General features: G+C 39.9%; 1 protein-coding gene across 5 annotated transcripts in view; it reads right to left on the bottom strand.

The window, feature by feature from the left end:
• Window positions 1–6,285, bottom strand: part of PKM (pyruvate kinase M1/2) — a 42,283-nt gene extending 35,998 nt beyond the window's left edge. For 2 of the 5 annotated variants that reach the window (XM_020996778.2, XM_020996777.2), the window contains exon 1: window positions 6,177–6,285. Coding sequence is in view for 2 of the 5 variants with exons in the window: in XM_020996776.2 (XP_020852435.1) it covers window positions 2,467–2,519 (53 nt within the window). In the remaining 3 variants the exon portion in view is untranslated. Of the gene's footprint in view, window positions 1–2,466; window positions 2,535–6,176 lie in introns of those variants that run through there. The other 3 variants (XM_020996776.2, XM_020996775.2, XM_020996779.2) reach the window with 2 other exon arrangements.
• Between the last annotated feature and the right edge of the window lie 14,291 nt (window positions 6,286–20,576).

Below are 20,576 nucleotides of genomic sequence, written 5' to 3'. Positions count from 1 at the left end.
TAATCTTATCAATGTCTTTCTCAAACTGATGTTTAGAACTAAACACAGTATCATATCTGAGATAGTTTCTCTGTGCTTTGCCTTAGTAAGACCCTATCACTAATAATAATAATAATAATAATAAAAAAAAGAAGTAAATAGCAGTAAAGTAAGCAGCTTCTGAGTTGATGAACCTTTTTTCACCCCTTTTAACAAGGTAAATAACAATAGGCAGATATTAAATGCCTATTATGAGTCAGGCACTAGGAAATACAAAGACAAAAATAATACTGCCTCTCTCCTCCCTTCCCACAATCCTTAAATTATGTCATGGATAACACACAAAAGGGATAGCTGTATTAAGAAAAATCATCTTTAGACTGTCAAAGGGTTGATGGCTGGCCTCTAAGTTAAGATTTTTTTTTACATTTTTAAATAAAATAAAACTTTATTTAAAGTGGAAAAACCATCTTCGCTTGAAGGTCATACAAAAATAGTATTTGGGCCTTGGAATTTGACAGCCCTTGCTTTGGGGAGCCCTGAACACATCTAGCATAGTTGTATGATTCCTCCACTATGTACTCCTTTCCCTTCAGGGGAAAGATACCATGAAAGACATAAGACACCACGTGTACATAAGCCACATACATAGCGAAATCATTTTAAGCCATAACACAGGTGCTTAGAGAAGGTTAAGGCAAATCTATCCTGATCTAGGGTAGTTTGGCACCCCCATGAATTGAGCCTCCTTGGCTTGCCTCAGCGTCCATTTGCTGTGAAGAATCAAACCCTCTCCCCCAACTCAAAGTAACTTACTCTTTCCTGAAATCTGACCACCACCACTTCATCATAGCCAGTTTGCATCTGTCTTTAAACCATGCCTAACTGGCCCTTTGAACCAGTCTACCTTCTAGCTCTACCAAGCAAATGGTTCACCATTCATTTAAAGCTTCTACAGATCAGCTGCCCCCTCACCCCCCCCCATTAAATTCTTCCTGAATTGTTTCTCTTCCTGTGCTTACCGGCCACTATTAGGTACTGCAGTCTCCCTACGTGCCATTCAGCACACCACACTGCAGTTAAGCTGCCAAAAATAACCCTCCAAAGCTGCTCAGCCCTCTCTCCTCATTGGGAGGCAAACTAGAGCAATCTATTGGTTCAGGATCCAAGCTTGAAAAGACACTGAAAGGTCACAGTAATTTGCACCTCACAATATAGTCTAAAATCAAATTTAAAAAAATTTAAGCAAATTCAATCACTCAGGACTCTCAATGAACTGGAATTTCCCTGTGATAAGGCCATCAGAAAAGGGAAAAAGACAAAGTCACGAGAAAATTAGATGCCAGATTTTTTTGGTAACAGGTACGTATGCCCTTAAAAAAGATTCTAGATTCTATCTAGTCCCTTACACCTTTCAAGATCTCTATAAGCAATTCTCTATATTGTTGATCTTGTGAAAGACCGACTTGGTGCCTTTTATAAAAACATTCAAACAAAGGCTGAAATATTCTCTCCCTATACCCTAAACAGATTTGAAGTGTTCAAGAAAGCAAAAGAAAAATTTGAAATGAAGCATTTTCTTTTTCTATATTTATCTAACTCTCTTCAATTAAGTCAAATATACCCTGATTTTCCTTTAGGAGAGATTAAAGTAAAATTAAAATTGAAGCAGGGTGTTGAAAGTCAAACTTTGCATAAGCATTTCCCCCCACTGATTTAGGCTAATCTGCTTCCTCATTTTCTCTTAAGAAATTAATGTAGTTAAAGGCTCTCTCCAAGGACCCTGGTTAATGCTATGAGAAATTGAAGAGTGAAGGCAAACAATTCAAAGTACTAAATATGTATGAATTCATATCCTAATACTTTTTAAGTCACACCATGCACTTTAAGGGACAATGATTTAACAGTCATAATAAACTTCTCCTTTATTAACTGAAGTATTTCACTTTAGTGTAACAACCAAATTGGAGAAGTTTGTGCTAAAAGTATTAGGAGAGCATCCCTATATTGATAATCTAAATACCATAATTTAGGCAATTAAATCAGTTGAATTATTGGATGTAAAAAGCCCTTGTATGAGGTTTCATATAATCATTTCTAGATTTCAAATCCATGGGAAAAAATAGCGAGGATGAAACCTAGATATTTACTTAGTATAAATAAGGTCACCACCTAAGTTTCAGTTTCCCCATTTGTAAAATGAGGATGATATTTGTACTGCCTACCTCATGTGGTAGGAAAAGCTCTTTGAAAACCCTAAAGTCTTACATGAAAATGAGCTATTAATAACTCCCTCCACCCTATTTTAAGGAGCAGGGGCAAAACACTCTTATTACGGACTTTTTACTACATGACAAGGAATTTGGAAACTAGAACAGAGGTTGAATTTAGTTAGGATGATAATTCTGCTTCAAGAAGTTATTTGGGGAGATGAACACAATTCACTTTGACTCTGAAAAAGAAATACAGGGGAGCTTGGGAGCTTACCCAAGAAAAAAGAATGCTTTCTCATAAGCTGTTATCTTGAATGGAGAAGCCATCTTGAATAAACATTACTCTTGCTCAAATTGGTAGTGACAATTTAAAAATCATCTGTTTCCTCTGAAGTAACTTTCTTTATTTCATCACCTCTAGTGATTGTGATATAGAGAACAATACCTTTGCAACCAACAGTGCAGCAGGGAGTTATCAGACCCGCCCTCTGAACCAGTCTACCTCCTAGGGGAAGAGACACACCCTTGGACACCAGATGGGTCTTGGACTCCACTACTTTCATTTTAGTTGTAGGGGGCAAAGCAATTAACTCATTTTATCTGCTAGCAGAAGCTGTATTACATGTTATGGAAGCAGGCAAATCTAAGACCTACTTATCTTACAATCAGACTAATATGAAATCAATTAAAACAATTATTTATTTAGTAGCCTAGCATATCTAATGGGATGCCTTCACAAAGAAGATTGCTGTGGCCCTCAAGGTTTCACATTCTATTGTACATAGAAAAAGACACACAAAATGATAAAATAATTTACCATACCATAGAAAAAATACACATAGAATTGGTAAATGAGGGGAACATGGAGAATAGTAAAATTCACTTTTGCCAGTCTAAGTGAAGCTGTAATTATGACAATGTAATCTTAAAGAGAGAACAAATTCTTCCTGATTTATGCTCTGCCCAAACCCAACAGATGCCAGTACACTAGGAAGTTTGTGTCCCAATGGAATTTACATAGATATTTTCCAATATTATTAGCTGTCTTGTAAACAGTGCACACCTCAGGAGATTAGTATTTTCTTCTGAGGTCCCCCAGGGTTTCCAGGCTATTAGTTAATTGAGAGAACACCAAAATACCTTTATTTCACATAAACAACAAGCATTTATTAAGCACTTCTGTGCCAGGATAAAGAGATCTAAAGATAAGAAGTAAACAGTCTGTGTGCTTATAATCTCCAGGAAAGTGAGTTCAAACTTGAGTTTTTGTCCTAAATCAGAGGAAGATAAACAGACTTTCTTGAATTCTTCTTCAGTTAACAAAAAACACTATTTGGAAGCTTCAATTCTGAGCAACATTAGATTTAACTTTCTGTAACACACTCAGGAAAACGGTAATGCTTATTAATTATTACTATACTGGAAATCAATGACCATGAGGAATGGTATACCACATGTACCCCATATCTGCTGTTTTTAGTGCAAAGGAAAATATATAAAATTATGACATTTAAATCCTGTGACCTACTGTATTGCTTTATGGTAGGAGTAGGCATCCAGTAGTTACATACATTTTCTTCCTTCCCTGCTGTTGCTACCCTCACCCCGAAATGATGCACATTAGTCTCTGCACCAAATGAACATATTCAATATATGAGAAAAAGTAGAAGAAAGTAAGGAGAATGTGTGGGAAACTCTGCAAATAGGTTTCGTCTGGGACACAAGTGAAAACCTCCCCTCATAAGTTTCATACTCTCCTTTCAAACCTATGAGAAGTTAATCTTCTGAATCATGAGGTGGAAGAGTGATGCATAAAATATGAGTAACACTTTCGTAAGGCAGCCAGTCAGCAATCCGCAGTCACCAAATTACCAGAAGCTACGTGCATGGGGGACAGATGGAGATGGAGAAGTCTGATCCATCCAACTCTTACTTATTAAGCACTATGCAAAAGCCCTATCGTCTGAATCCAGGGGAAGGTCCTAGACCTACGACCAAATCATATGGCTGCCCTTTTCCCTCTATCCACAGCACTTAACCTAAAAAGATAAGGGAGAATTTCAAACCAGGTAAATACAGCCCAGACTAAGCCTCAGATTCTGAGGCAAGACACTGCACTCAGTGCTTTGTCCCCACAGAGATCAAGGGCTGGAGAAAACAGGAAATTATGAAAACTTTTAAAGAAAAAAAATGCTAAAAAAACCACCTTCCCTTCTCTTTACTACCGGAAAGGATTATGTAATTGTACCCTATTACATTGCCTGCAGTAATCAAAGGCAACTCTCCTTTCACCTCCTCCCATCCCAATTTTATAACTTTCAGCTGGACACGATGCTTTCTATGGGTATAATAGTAGCACACAGCAGAGTTGGGGAGGGGGAGAAGAAAAGCCTCCATCTGGTGAATCACAAGCTCAGAAGGTCCCAAAACTGCTTTATAGTCTGGTGGCTATTAAAACCCAAGAAGAAGGAGAAAACGGAAAAGACCTGCCTGATCTTTGCCATGATTGAATGTAAGGGGAGCCCTGAAAGGAGCATTTGTTGGGGGTCTGGATGAGCCAGGCTTCAACGCTTGAAGCAGTGTCTGAGATGCTCTCACTCAAGGACCACAGAGGGCTCAATTAACCAGGCTATCTGGTGTCATATGTCTGTCATCTCCAGGTCTGCCAGTGCCTTGAGGTCTGCATGCTTTAGGGAGACTCATCCCTCTGAAGGACCCAGTAGCCAGCGATGAGATTGCCAAGGGTGGGGACCAAATTAAAAACTAAAGTGGAAAGAAAATTCCCGGGAGATGAGGATGAAAGGGAGGAGGGGAAGGATATGCACTAGGAGAGTTGGGATGGGATCGAAGTGGGAGGGAGGGTGTGAACGTATGCACCAGGAGTGCAGAGATGGGGAGGGGAAGAGCACGTACCAAGAGAGCTGGGAGGGAGATAGGAATGGGGGAGGTGAAGAGCACGTACCAAGAGAGCTGGGAGGGGGATGAGATGGGTAAGAGCACATACCAGGAGAGCTGGGAGGGAGATAGGAATGGGGGAGGGGAAGAGCACGTACCAAGAGAGCTGGGAGGGGGATGAGATGGGTAAGAGCACATACCAGGAGAGTTGGGAGGGGGATAAAAAGGAAGGGGATGGGGATAAGCATGCACCAAAAGAGCTGAGGGGGGAAGTAATGGGGGAGGGGAAGAGCATGCAACCAGAGAGCTGGGAGGGGAACATATGGGAGAGGGGAAGAGCACGTACCAAGAAAGCCGGGAGAGGGATGAGATGGGTAAGAATATACACCAGGAGAGTTAGGAGGGGGATAAAAGGAAGGGGAGGGGGAGGGGTGAACACATGTACCCAGAGAGCTAAGAGGGGGAAGGAATGGGGGAGGAGAAGAGCACGTACCAAGAGAGCTGGGAGGGGGATGGGATGGGTAAAAGCATACACTAGGAGAGTTAGGAGGGGGAGGGGGGAGAGCATGTACCAAGAAAGCCGGGAGAGGGATGGGAAGGGGAATAGCAAACACCAAGAGAGTTGGTATGAGGATGAGATGGGGGAGGGGAGGAGGAAAGAACTCAAAAGAGCAGAAAAGGTGATGGAAAAGGAGATGAGACACACTAAAGGAACTGGAGGGAAGGGGGTAAGGAAGAGACACGCTAGGAAGTAGGAGTAAAATCAAGAAAGGGGAGAACACGCACGCCAGAAGAGATGGGGTGGGTGATGAAGGGAATGATGAGACGAGAACGCCGGGGGTGAAGAAATACACCAGAAGGGCTGGAGAGGGATGAAACAGGGTGGGAGAGGAAGCAGGAGAGGAGCTGAGAGGGAATGAGATGAAATTAGGGGTAGGAGAGAAAGGGGGGGGATGTGGGGCGGAGAGGATGTAAAGCGAAGGGAGTCGCCTAGCCTCCCTTCATTCTCAGGGCTCTCAAAAATATACATCTCCCGGACAGGTCTGAGTATAGGCTAGGTGAAAAAGAAGACTGCAACAGGGGCCTCACCTCGCGGCGCAGACGTTTCCTTCCAAAGAGCTGTAATTACGAGGTCTTCACAACCGAAGCTAAAGCTGTTCTGCAGCTTTCTAACGCTGCAGTTTCAAGGTGATCCCTCTGTCGCTGCACCACCTCAGATCCATCCGCAGTCCCCGCCCCCCGTTCCCCTCCCCTTCTCTATCTCCGATCCTCCCTTCCCTATTCCATCTCTACCCTGTACATCTTCGACCTTCTTTTGGTAGTGTCCTCTAGCTAGGCTAGGTAGGGGGCGGGGAGGGCGAAAGGGAGTAGATCTTTCCTGAGGGATTTAATTTTCTGGTGGAAGGACATGTTGCAGATTGGCTACAATAATGCCCACGAGCCAATGGGAAGGCCCCTGGGTTGCGGAACCAGTTCTTCGCCAGCGCTGGGCGGCCCTGTCTGCTGTCCGCAGACCCCTCCAGTTGTACTTATTTAGACTGGATTACAGCCTGGTGTAGATGGATAAGGAGAATGAGGAAGTCCTTTACTTTCAGTCCTTCCAGTGACCTCCCCTACCAGTGCATACTATTTCAGAATTTTCCTTCTCCCAAAACTACAAATTCTATAGCCTAGGGTCACCACATCCCTCCCCTGCAGCTCCAGCAGCAATGATGACCTTCGAGGCTCAGCAGAGCCTTGGGCTCTGATCATCCCCCCACCCCCTTCTCGCCACTGAGCAGTTCATAAAAGGCATAGTTTTACATCTCAGTTCTTTTCTTTCTCCAACATCCATCTCTTTCCTCATTTTAATCTGTGACTCGGAGTCTGATTGTGTGGACTTTATCCTCATTCCCATCTTCGCCATCACTCTTCTTCTCATATCCCAGACAAGAATTCTCTCCTCTGCAACTTGGAGCCCTGTGCTGGGGACAGGATGTGAGGGAAGGAGGTGGTTGGTGGTGGTGGACAATGACTAAGCAGGCAGATAGATGGGTATCTGAGACCCACGTGTGATTCGTGTATGGGCATTGACTGAGTTCCAGTGGGTAGATTTTTCGGGATTACGGAATATCACCACCCTGAGGGTCGCTCTCAGATGTAAGAAGGAAACTTGAAGCCCAGAGTTGATAACTGATATTTTTACTCTTCTGACAACTTCAGTAATCTCTCAGTATTTGATCCCCTCTCCATAATCCAAAACTCGTTTGTCTGTACCTAGGCAAGGAAGTGAGATCTCAATCCTAGAACCTAGAGAATATTCATTCTTTGCTATGGGGAAGTGGGGGGGGCAGGGGGAGAGTGGGGTTGCTAATATGTATGGGAGTGGAGATTATAAATGAAAAGGATTATGCTAGTGTACAGGGGGAAAGAAGGGGGGTGTAGGGAGAACTGGAAGATATACTAGCTCCCCATCTTATTGGATCCTGTATAATACCTTTGTCTTGGTAGCACAGGGGTTCTTAACCTTTTTTTTTGTGTCATGGACCCCTTTAACAATCTGGTGAAGCCTATGGATTTTTAAATAGTTCAAGGAAATGGTAAATTTCAGTTAGAGGCTAGTGAAAATAAAGATTTAATTTATTCCCCCATCCAACTTCACATACCCCATGAAATCTATCCAGACCCCAGGCTAAGAATTCCAGCTGTACCAGCCTGGATTGCAGAACTTTGAATTAAGCTTTGGAAGGAAGACTACCAAAGAAAAAAATCCAGAGACCAATGTCTCTACACTGAAGAATTGACATTGCTGGGAAGTTTGGAAAAGTTAGAATCGAGGTAGATCTGAGATCCAGATTTGCAGGAGCCAGAAAAAGTGATACAACTATTAAGGCCAGGAAGAAAAATAAAAGGATGGATAATGGCAACATTTATAGCACTTTTGAAGGCTCTTAAGATCCTATTATAGGGTAGTTATTTTACAGATGAAGAAACAGATTCAGAGGGGTTATAAATGATTAGCTTAGGACTGCAGTGTGGGAGCATGGACTTCAAGCTACCATCTTTTGTTGTCATTGTTAGTGCCCTTCCTTTGTCATTCTTCATCCCCAGGTCACAGAAGGGACAGAAAAGGTTGGTAACAATCAAACTGCAGATTTGAAAGAAGCAGCTAATTAAGGATCAAATGAGATTGAATGAAATGATATATGTAAATCACTCTGCAAAACTTAAAGTGATATAACACAGCTATTTTTGATACTATTACATGTATATGCTGACACTTCTGTTCCTAATCTCAGATTTCTTCTAGCACTAATATTCCTATTACTCTAATGGATTCTCAGTGTAAGGAAGTTATTTGCTTTCCTTACCAAGAGTTTTTAATGTATCAATGGAAAGAAAAAAAATCAGCCCTAAAAAAAGTCATTAACCCAAATATAGTTCATCCCCCTACTCCAGTAGACTGTACCCATTTAATGAGTTAATTGCATTTAATGAAGGCTGCAATCAGCAACAGAATCAAACTTGAATCAAAAGCAAAACTTAGAATACTTCAGTTGAATTTTGAAAGAGCCGGCTTGCAGCGTGGCATAGTGAATAATTAAGAATAGTAATAGTAATAATAATAATAATAGCTACTTTTACATAGCTTTACTATGTGCCAAGCATTGTGGTAAATATTTTGCCATTATTATCTCATTTGATCCTTACAACAACCCGGCAAAGTAGGTACTATTGTTATGAGGAAACTGAGGCAAACATAGGTAAAGTGATTTGCCCAGGGTCATATAGCTAGTGTTGTTGAAAAGAAATTTCTTTATTCTTGATTTTGCCCTTATTAAGGAGGCAAAACTCAGGACAAAGAGAATTAAAAGTATGTAAAGGTACTTACATTGATGTGCTGATCACTGGAGACCAGTAGAGTATTCAAAATGGAGCCAGCTTTTATTGATAATTTTTGTAACGAAATAAAGACAATTAGGATAGGTTCAGCTCAGCAAAAGGGGATGGCATCTCAGTTCCAAATTTGCTTATGCCTGACTTTTATTAGGTACAAAGCGGGGAGGGAGGGGTGGGTGTGATTTGGTGTGTGACAAAGAGCAGGTAATACAAATCTGCAGACTGGGCGACTCCTCCCCCAACACTGATTGACAATCGGGTCTGCGAACAATGGATCACTGACTTCGCCTAATTTTCAATTGTGTCATGAGGCCAGGTTTGAACTCTGGTCTTCTTGACTCCTGGTCCAAGAAAAGGAATACTAAACTAGGAATTAGAAGACCTAGGTTCTAGTCCCAATTCTGCCCTCTCAACAGAGCATATGTCCAACTCTGCTAATAACCAAGTCTGTAACATTGGGCAAGTCACTTTATCTCTTTCTGGGCCTTAGTATTTTCACCTATAAAATGGGGGCTAACAATTATCCTGTCCCAATTGTAAGATATTTGAACTATGCTTTCATATAACATGTCCTGGCTTTTATTCTGACCTAAACCCCAAACTTATCAGTTATGATTTGAGAATCAGACACCAGAGATGATAACAGCCTGTGTGTTGCTGATTAACCTGCTCTGGCTAAATCACTTCAGGTTCCTGTTAGCCCAGATAAACTGGGAGCAAGAAAGTGAGCAGCCTAGAGTAGGAGAAGGAATTACCAGAAAAGTAATTTCCCGTTCCAGTTGAGTGACATTTCCCCCCCCCATTTCCTTTTAAAAATCCTTTTTAAGTTCCTAAAACTGTACTCTTAGGTGTTATTCAGAGAGAATTAAGAGTCTGAGGAGTTTAGGAGGTAAGAAGCCCTTAATTCTGGGTTTCTAAAGTAGATAGAGAAGTGAGTCAAATTTATAAGAATACAAATCTTTACCCAATTGATAAAATGGTCAAAGGATACTAACAGGCAGTTTTCAGATGAAGAAAGTAAAGCTATCTATAGTCATATAAAAATGCTCTAAATCACTATTGATTAGAGAAATGCAAATCAAAACAACTCTGAGGTACCATATCACACCTATCAGATTGGCTAGCATGACAAAATAGAAAAATGATAAATGTTGGAGACATGGGATAATTGGAACACTAATGCATTGTTGGTGGAGTTGTGAACTGATCCAACCATTCTAGAAAGCAATTTGTTATGATGCCCAAAGGGCTATAAAACTGTGCACACCCTTTGACACAGCAATAGCACTTCTAAGGCTATAGCCCAAAGAAATCACACAATGGGAAAAGGACCGACAGGTACAAAAATATTTATAGCAGCTCTTTCTATAGTGGCAAAGAATTGGAAACTGAGGGGATGCCCATCAATTGGGGAATGGATAAACAAGTTGTGGTATATGAATGTAATGGAATACTCTTGTCCTATAAGAAATGATGAGCAGGCCGACTTTAGAAAAACCTGGAAAGACTTACATGAACTGATGCTAAGTGAAGTGAGGATAGAATCAGGAGAACATTGTGTATAGTAACAGCAACATTGTACAATGATCAACCTTGATAGACTTAGCTTTTCTCAGCAATACAATGATTCGAGACAATTCTAAGAGACTCATGATGGGAAATGCTATCCATATCCAGAGAAAGAACTATGGAGTCTGAATGCAGATGGAAGCATACTATTTTCTCTTTTTTTGTTTTTTCTTTTTTGTGGTTTTTCTCTTTTGTTCTGATTCTTCTTTTACAATATGACTAATGTGGAAATATATTTAACATGATTATACGCATATGAAAAATGAATACTAAAAATTGTCTGGACATGTAAGTGGGGAAAAATGCCATAAAAAATAAAGAAAAAATGGCTTCACTGAGACAGTTTCAGAATTGGGCATCAGGAGCTACACAGAATCAGGAAATGGTTTAGAGCCACCCTGCCCTGCCTTTGGGGCAAGCCATTTTAGTCTGGCTGGCACAACCTTATTGGTATAACCTATGAGAAACTAGAAAAGAGGAAGGAAGGTTAGCTTTTCAGAGGCTTGCAATGACTTGACTATAGTGATCTAATATTTTCCCCTGTTGTCTTCCCTGGTGTGGTGCTCACTGCCTATGCCTCCCAGAGGACAGGGAGCTAGGAGCTTACATGGCTTCTGTATTTCCTGGGGGAGCTCTACTTTCTACAAGAAACCTTTCCTGATCTCCCCATCTACTACTGCCCTCCCTTTCAAAACTACCTTGAATTTATTTTGAGTTTTTCCCGGAATATGCTTATATATGTACATGGCATATCCCTCATAGAATGTAAACTCATTGAAAGCAAGGAGCATATAATTTGTCTTGGTATCTCTATTACCTGGTACATTTATTAAGTACATGATAGGTATTTAATAAATGCTTGTGATTCATTGAAGGATCTTTTGTAGCCTATGTTGAAGTCCTAGACAGTTATCCCTTCCATATCACGGAACCCCCATGATCTGGAAAATCCACATAAAAGTTTTTGGCCCTTCCTTAGTATCAGAGAAGAATTCTGAATTATTATGGTATTAAAAGATAAAATATGTTGTTGATATTATATAATACTATCTATCTATTTTATGCATTTCTGAGTCTCTACACTTTTTTGTGTTGTCTGCTGGCTTTCACGTGTCATCTAAAACTCCCCCAAAATTTCCATATAATTTCTTATGCCAACTCGTGATAATAGTGAAGCCATGATGGGGAAAGTCTCAATGTGGAAGGGATAACTTTTCATGGAGGGAGTAAGGTTGTAGAGAATACCCCAAAGCAATTTAGACAACGACGATGTTTATCTGCCAATTCAGCCTCGGAAGCGGTGTCTAAGCCGATTTCCACATCGTTGTAGAATGGCCTGAGCCAGTTTGTAGCAGACTCTAACAGACTGGAGGGCAGAGGAAGAGTCTTTCTGTCTTATCCCAGGTAGCTTTAATTACTGTTATCTCCTAAAGCAGCTACCACAGCTGGTGTCTCCCTCACTCCCCCCGCCCAGAATTTGTACCCATAGCTTTGTGGTACTCTTTCCTTGCTGACTTTTCCAGGAGACCAGCTCTGCCTTTTTTGCCTAGCCAGGACTTTCTCCCAGTTGGGAGGACTGACTGTAACAAAGAAGTTAAGGAGATGGAGCCAAATGAAGCATCCCTTCCTTGAACCCCCAAATCCTAACTCTTAAGTGCTATATAACTAGATCTCAGGTAGCTCAATGGATCATTTACTGCCTCAGTTTTCCTACTTGTGCCTTCATATAACAGGAAGCATACCTTTAGTGCATGCTTGCTCATGAAAATTTGTACAAAATATGTGAACATATATTCCTAATGCTATTAATTAGCACACATATACCAACTTTTAAACCTCTTCTGGTTCTTAAAGGTAGTCCTATCAGGAGGTCAGAGACCATGTGGCCTTCTGTGACTCCAAAGAATTGAGTACACAGGGATCTCAATAAAGATTTGTTTTTGTTGAATTAAAATAGTCTTGGACCAGGAGAGTTATTCATGTGATCATTACACCTTCCTCTGACCTTTCTCTCCTCTCTGTCCCCTCCTCCTTCCCCCAGGGTCCCTGCACTTTCTCCCATGTATGCTTTATAGCCGGGAAATCATAAGATCTTAGAGCTAGAAGAGCCCTCAGAGATTATCTATTCCTACCCCATCATTTCACAGATGAGGAAAGAGAGATAGGAGTGTCTTACTCATAGCTACATTGCTAGATAGTAGCAGGACCTGAATCCTGAGGCTAGTGTTTATTCTACTATGCCACACTATGCTACTGTTTGAGGCAGAAACATATGATATTAGTCAAGTTTATCTTAAGGACCCCTTATCACCCCCACCCCTTGACAAACCAGTTTCTAATGCCCAAGACTCCTATTAAGGGCCCCCATACCAATTATTACTATTCATTCTGTTAGTAGGCTAATGGATCCATGTGTTTGCTGTCCTAGCTAATAAAATTTGACAGAAATGCTCTAGAGATAGTCTTAACCCAAAAGGTAGAATTTCTGACACTGTTGTAGGTGGATGTCGTAGATAGTTGGGGCTGAGAGAATTGAATCCTAGGATACCAGAAAAGCAGATGCCTTTACAGATGAGCTGGAGAGAGCCTACCTCTCTATTCCTAGCTCTTTTCTTGTGGAAATTCTCTGAGCTGGTTCATCAGGGACCCTCCCTACCTCACTAGGTATAATTTACTTTTTCCTCACTATACTTTGAGGAAACCTGGACCTAAAGTTCCTGGCTCCTCAATTTCAGATTCCCTTGAGGAGAAGAAACACTGAAGGTCCTTGAAAATGATTCAGCTTTGTGAACAGAAGGCTCCTCACCCCACCCCCATGTCTCTTTACTGAGTCATCCTCACTCCATTCTATTGCTCCAGGATGGAAAACTACCAGAGAAGAGGATAACTATGACTGAGAACTCCTCCCCAATCCAATCCTCCTCCTATTCTGCATTATCATCTACTTGAATTTCTGAGAATTCTGGAAAGAAGGAGGACTAGAAAGAGGATAGGAGTGTGTAGAAAGGCTCAATTCCTGGTCTCATCCTGCTCTAAGGGTGGCAATGATCAGTTAACCCCACTGAGCCCAAGGTTTGGGGTTTGCAGTTGGAGTGTCATCGGATTTTACTAGTGTGCTAATACCAGGGCCTAGATCTGGAGTGTCTGGATTATTCAAATCTTATAAAATCATAGATTCACAATAGTGATGGGGTAGGGAAAGGAAGGGATCTTTGAGGGGTCAGGGATCTTCCCATCATCTAAAAAAATAATTTAGACTCTTGAGAGGGCTTATATGAAGGTAGAGGCCTTCAAGTTCTTTGTTTTCTTAGCAATTCTCCATCTTCATTGGTAAATATTCTTTTAGTTGTGGGTAGGATGAGTGAGTAGAGTAAGCAAGAGAGACAATTCTCTGTGAGGGAGTCACTCTTAGACTATTTTCTCAGATCATATAAAGATTATTTCTCTGAGAGCACTGAACTTTTTTGGCCCTTTGACCACCCCTGAAAAATAGATAGCTAGAGATCCAGGGGTGAAGAGAGATAGGACCAGGGGAAGATCAAGGATGGCAAGTCTAAGGAATTTAAGGGGTAAAGTCTTGGGGGCAGATCCTTGGATCATTACCTAGGTTGGTTTGGTAGATTAGTAAGGGTGTTCATACAGATCACTGACCTGGAATGAATTTAGATCCATAATTAGATCCCAGAGAACAGCATAACCTTAGGAGTGGCCATCATGCCTCACTGACCTTTTCCCTAAAGTGGAGGTGGGAAAGGAGGAACATCCACAGGCTTAAACTCTTGCACATTAGTTTGTTAGTCTAGACAGTGACATGAATGGGGAAGGGATGCACTTGCTTTCTCCTGCTTTCTGGGGCACCAGCATACTAGCTAGCATCCTTACTTAGCCCCCAAGACTGCCACTTCCCAGGGACCCATGTCTATCACACTTCTATCCATTCCTCCAATTTATCCACTGGGGCATGTTACTCCAGATGAGCCACCTACCTTGGGGACTTTAGTTACTTGGAACATCTGGAATCAGCAGAGAAAGGTGGCAAAAGAAGCAGCACCTTTCCTCCTCCATCCCATAGTAAACGCTCCCTTCTAACATCTGACCTCCTATTTTGTTAGCTTTTTCCACTCCTATGACTTCTATCTCTAAATTACTGCAACCATACAGAGGAGTGGCCACACTTTAGCACCTTCCTCTACCTCTCATCAACTGAATTTGCCCTAGATTATGCATCCTAGTTATAGCTCTGGCTATGATATTGGGAATGATATTGCAAAGAGTTCCCGAGGACCTCTCATAACCACCAGAATTATCCTGCTGCCCCTCTAACATATCAGAACCCTTTCAGTCAGAGCTTCTTTATCGGGATTGAATTAACTAGAAATGTGCCTCATTCACTTCAGTTTTTAGATTAGGAAATCAAGAGTTCTCTAGTAGATAAGTGATCAAAGGATATAGATAAATAGTTTGAAAAAATTAAAAAATAATCAACAACCACAAGAAGAATCACTTCAAGCAGTTAATAAAGAAATGCAAATTAAAACAACTCTGAGGTTCAACCTCTCACCCTTCAAGCGGGCAAAAATGATATAAGATGGAAATGGTCAATGTTGGAGGAATTGGAAAAACAGGAACATTAATACACTCTTGTTAGAATTATGAATTGACCCAATTGTTCTGGAAAATAATTTGGAATTATGTTAGAAAAGTCAATAAACTATTCATGCTCTTTGACCTATTAATACTTTTTCTAAATATACACCCCAAAGAGGTCAAAGATAGAAAGTCCATTTATACTAAAATATTCATAGCAGCATTTTTTTTGTGGTAGCAAAAAAACCCCTAGAAACAAAGTGAATGTTTGTGTGTTCTCTCTATCTATATCTATAGATATTTGTATAGATATCTAGCTAAAGGTACGGCTAGATATCTGTTATATTATAGCTCTATCTGTCCATTGATCACATGGATCTCCTTGCCCAAGAAGCTTCAGTGTCTTCCTATATCCTATAAGACAAAATACAATATAAATTAACATAAGATAAAAATACTCTGCCATTTGATATTTAAAGCACAATGTGGCTCCAAGTTGTTTTTCCAGACATATTTCACATCATTTGCTATCATATACTCTATGTTTAAGCCAAACTGGCCTACTTTCCTGTTCACGATATTTCTTCTCTCACAACTGCCTTTGGGCAGGTTATCCTCCATGCTTGAAATGTTCTCCCTCCCCATCACTGCTTATAGGATGTCCTAACCACTCAAGGTTCAAGTGTCCTACTACTAAATTTTTCCTGATCTTCAGTTGTTTTCACTTCTTCTTACTCTACTACTCTGAAATTACTTTGTATTTACTTTACATATTTTGTATTGCCTAATCTGTGTTGTTCGCTTCCAGGAGAATTTCAGGTCCTGGACAGGAGGAACTGTTTTCATTTTTATCTGTATATTCCTAGAGTATTGGACAGTGACTGTCATCTAGATGATTAATAAAGGCTTTTTGAATGAATTGAATGGTTGAACAAATTGTGGCACATGGCAGGGACAGTGTGGTTCAGTGGAAATTGCACTGAACTTGGAGTCAAAGGACCTGATTCCTACTTTCCTCTCTTTTGCTTATTGCCTGTATGACCTTGGGCAAATGAATTAACCTTTCCAGGCTTCAGATTCTTCATTTATAAAAAGGAAGTTGGCCTAGACTTCTAAAGTCCTTTTTCATTCTAGATCTCTGATATAAACTCTACATACCTAGAGCATTAGACGTTTATGTATAATATATAGCTACTTGAGGGCAGAAACTATTCCTTTTTTGTTTTTGTATCTTGAGAACCCAGGACAGTGTCTGGAATATAGCAGGTGTTTAATTCTTGTTTACTGATTGATTGTTGATGATCTCAATATAAAGAAATATTGTTGCATCATAAGTAATGAGGAATATGAAAAGTTCAAAGAAACACATAAAGATTTGTATGACTTGAGAATGTGAAACAAGAAGAGCCAGGGGGACAATACACACAATGGCTATGGTAATGTAAATGAAAACAATGTTAAAAGGCAATCAACTCTGCTTAATTGTAATGACTAAACTTACTCCTTGAGAGCTGCTGATATGACTAGCTTCTTTTTTTGTGTGAATTTTGTTTAGAGATTTTTCTTCATTTAAATTTTAGAGCAAAGGTTCAATGAAAAGGTCATAAAGGGGGAGATGGAGATAAAAGTGAAATGACTGTCCTTAAAACAAAAGGCATCAATGTAGATGATTGGCCACAGCCAGACACACTGTACACTGACTCCAACATTGTGAAGTTATTTTGGTCCTTTCAAGACCAAAGGACAAATAATATCAATGTAACTTGGGGAAAAAAAAAGAAATCAAGAACTAGAAAGTTTAAATAGGATGAATACGTGGAGAATGAAGAATTAGAACCCTCCTCCCCCTTGGTTACCTTACTGGTAAAATAGCCTGGGGACTGGTTAGGCATAATGACAGAATTTGGATTCTCAAGCGACTAACCAGACTGAGATAGGTAGGAGCTTTTGGGGTCAGCCAACATTTATTGTTGGCCTGGGGTGAGGGGGTTGGTCTATGTATATATTTATATGACCAGGGATCAGTCAGGTGCTAAAAGAGGGAAGAAATTATGAAAACATTCACTGCTAGATCTGCTACTAACCTGATATACCCCCAATATGCATACCATTTGATATTTACTTCAATGTGAAGGAAATGCCAGGGGAGGATGGTGAAAAATATATTGGAAAATGTGGTTCAGATATGAGAAACATAAGGGGCCAAAGGTTGTGAATAATTCAGGAGACTCATACTTGTATTTCATGAATACTTTCTTTCAGAAGAGAAGTATGAAGGTGTTAAACATAGAAACACCCAACGATTTCATAAAAGAAATGAAATTGATTGTATCTTAACAGGAAATAGCTTTTTACTGATGGGAAAGGACTTTCAGAATCATCTGTGCACAGTCAGGCCATTGACTTATCAGAACAAAGGTCAAAATAATACCAAATTAAACAAGCACTAAAGATAAGAAAACACTTCGAATAATTGGAATGCTTTATTCTGACCTATTCAAATTAATCAATAGTGTGGAAAAGTGGGAAATAGGAAAAAGCAAATATATTGACCTTGACTATCACTATTTCCTATAAAGGTTTAACCAGATGTAAAACAGACATCACAATGAAGAGGGAAGCACATAAGCCAGCAAACCCTGGTAGCTAAGGGCAACACGGCTTTAGAATGTGAAATCATTTGAAAAATAACATGGAGAAGGATGGCAGATTATAAGCAATATCCCCTTATAAAAGTGAAAAGTAGTGGAGACAAAAATTAGTCTGCAGAAAACTTGGCAGGAAACTCAATTTATACTGCCATGCCCCACCCCTAACAACCACAGATGTAATTGTCACTATAAAGCAAATGGACATAAAATAGAATAAACATTTCATAGTTTCTATTATCCATGGGTATTTTTCTGGTTAATATGTTGATGTTTCTATAACAATCAATTTTTATCAATAATGACAGAGAGACTAATATTTGAACTCTCAGTCTCCAAAGGGCTTTATGAAAAGGTAGAAATGGCACTTAAGAAGGCAGAGTCAAAGAGTGGCCAGACCAGACCAGTATACTCAGAGGGTATCTGTGTTGGAAACAACATAAACTTGAAGGCCTTAAGTAGTACTTTATAAGACCCCAAAAGAGTGGGGGATGGGGGAATCACAGATGATCCTAAAAAATAGTAATCTAAAGAACATCGGTAATTACCTTAGCTAGGATGAGGGGTGGAGACTAGGTCTTCAAGTGAGGCTCTTCCAATCCAAACTGAACTGTGAAGTGTAGTCCTCTAAGTCCTTAAGTGCAGCCCTTTGATTGAGTCTAAGTTTATAGAACAAATCCTTTTAGTAAGGGGATTTGTTCTGCGAAGTTTGGATTCAGTCAAAGAGCTTCACTTGAGGACCTACAGGCCATATGTGGCCTAGAGGCAGTAGGTTCCCCACCCCTGAAGGTCAGGTGAAGTAGTGACTTGGGGTCAGGAAGACTTAAATTTAAATCCAATTTCAGACACTTAGAAGCTATGTGATTAAATAAGTCACTTAATTGCTGTCTGTCTCCATTTGCTTATGTGTAAAGAGAGGAAAATAATAGCACCTACATCTCAAAGTTATTGTGAGAGTAAAATGGGGTATTTATAAAGTGCTTTGCAAAACTTAAAGTGCTATGTAAATGCTAGCTATTATTGTCTCTGTAAAAGATACATGAATATGATCTGTAACCTTGATGAAAATATGAGAAAGGAACAGGCAGATTTTCACAATCTCTGTAGCAGATCATATCTTTTAAAAACACGATCCTCTAAAATTTTGTTCTCTTAAAAACTGTTGTTTCTACATCATTATTTCTCCCCGTCCCACTCTCATTCCAAATCTGAACACTTGTAACAAAGAAAAACAGTTAAATAAAAATAACTGATATTGTGACAACCTAGGCAACATTTTGCCTTTGTAGGTTCACTCTCTGCCCCACCCTAACTCTGTTGAGAAACTGGAAATATGAAGATATGTTTGATTATGGTTTTTTTGTAGTTGTTTTCAGTTACTCAGAGTTTGGCATTTAAATCTGTGATCTTTTCATTTACATTGTTATAGTCATTGTGTATATCGTCTTTCTGGTTCTTTTTATTCCATTTGTACTTGATATAAATCTTACCATGTTTTGCTGAGTTCCTCATATTTATTTCTTACTAACGCAAAAAAATGTTTCATTGTATTGCCATATTACAGCTTGTTCAGGCATTACAAAATTGCTGTCCACTTTGTTTCCAGTTCTTTGTTACTAAATATTTGTAGTTCTGAATATTTTGGTATATAATAGAACTTAGTTTCTGTTTTTTGACTTCTTTGGGATACAAGCCTTGTAGCGGAATTGGAAGTTCAAAAGGATATACATAGTTTAGTTACTTTAACAAACCAAATCTGTATTGTTACGAAACTTACTAAAAGATGAAGAGAATTCAAGATCTCACTCTTTTAATGTTCATTGGTTACACCATAGACTAAAAAGTTTTAAGACATTAACAAGGAATATAGCTCATGGATATTTAAAGATAAAATAAAATTTCTTGGTAAATGCAACCATAGAGATAACTCTTTTCAAAAGCAATGTAATTATTGCCAAGTGAGGCATAAGACAGAGATATTTGTATACAGAAGGTGGTCAGCACTTTCATGGAAGATGTGTTATGCCACGGCAAATGGAAACCAGATCCCCTATGCATGCTAAGGTATTTCAGATGTTGCTATTTGGAAATTGATAGTGTGCTGCCTTCACCAAGATCCAAAATATAACATGATTCTTCACTGAAAATACATGAAGGAAAAACTACATGGATTTAAAAAAATGTCAGCAAAAACACCCATCTTGGCAATACGGTGGATGACTGTGAACTCTTGAATACGATGATCTCAGAGGAACCAAAGTTGAAAGAAGCATGATGGGAGGCTGCAGCTTATTTTCAATGATGACCTATACTCAAGTCATTGAGGAAATATATGATCTAGAAAAGGAGGTGAGCTAGTCTTATGAAGTTAGCAAAGGATAAGACATAAATAGCCAAAATAAGTGCTCCAGTGATACTCACAAAAAATAATCTAGAGAAGAGCGTCAACGGTGCTGAATGGATCCTCTGCAAAGGATGTATGGAAAAACACCGACAAGAATCACGAAATGGGAAGGCAGGGAGGGGCTGAGTTATGTACCAACCGAGGGAATGCTTTAGGTTAGATTCCAGATCCACTAAAGTATCTCTTGATTTAGGGAGGGAAGTGCCCGTGCCATCAAGTCTTCCACATGACCGCGACCCTCACCTGCGCTTGTCTCATAGAGGCAGCGTGGTATAATAGCAAAAAGCACAGATTTCAGAGTCAGAAAGCTTGGATTTGAAACGTGGCCTCTTAGTCTCTTTCCCTCAACGGTAGGAGGATAATACTTGCATTACCCTACCGCATAGGGTTGTGAGGAAAATG

The sequence above is a fragment of the Phascolarctos cinereus genome, unplaced genomic scaffold (genome assembly GCF_003287225.1).
Source record: "Phascolarctos cinereus isolate Bilbo 61053 unplaced genomic scaffold, phaCin_HiC Scaffold_3;HRSCAF=262, whole genome shotgun sequence".
In the NCBI taxonomy this organism is placed as follows: Eukaryota; Metazoa; Chordata; class Mammalia; order Diprotodontia; family Phascolarctidae; genus Phascolarctos; species Phascolarctos cinereus.
The sequence above is the reverse complement of the archived record's forward strand: the minus strand, read 5'-3'. Positions and strand labels throughout refer to the sequence as shown.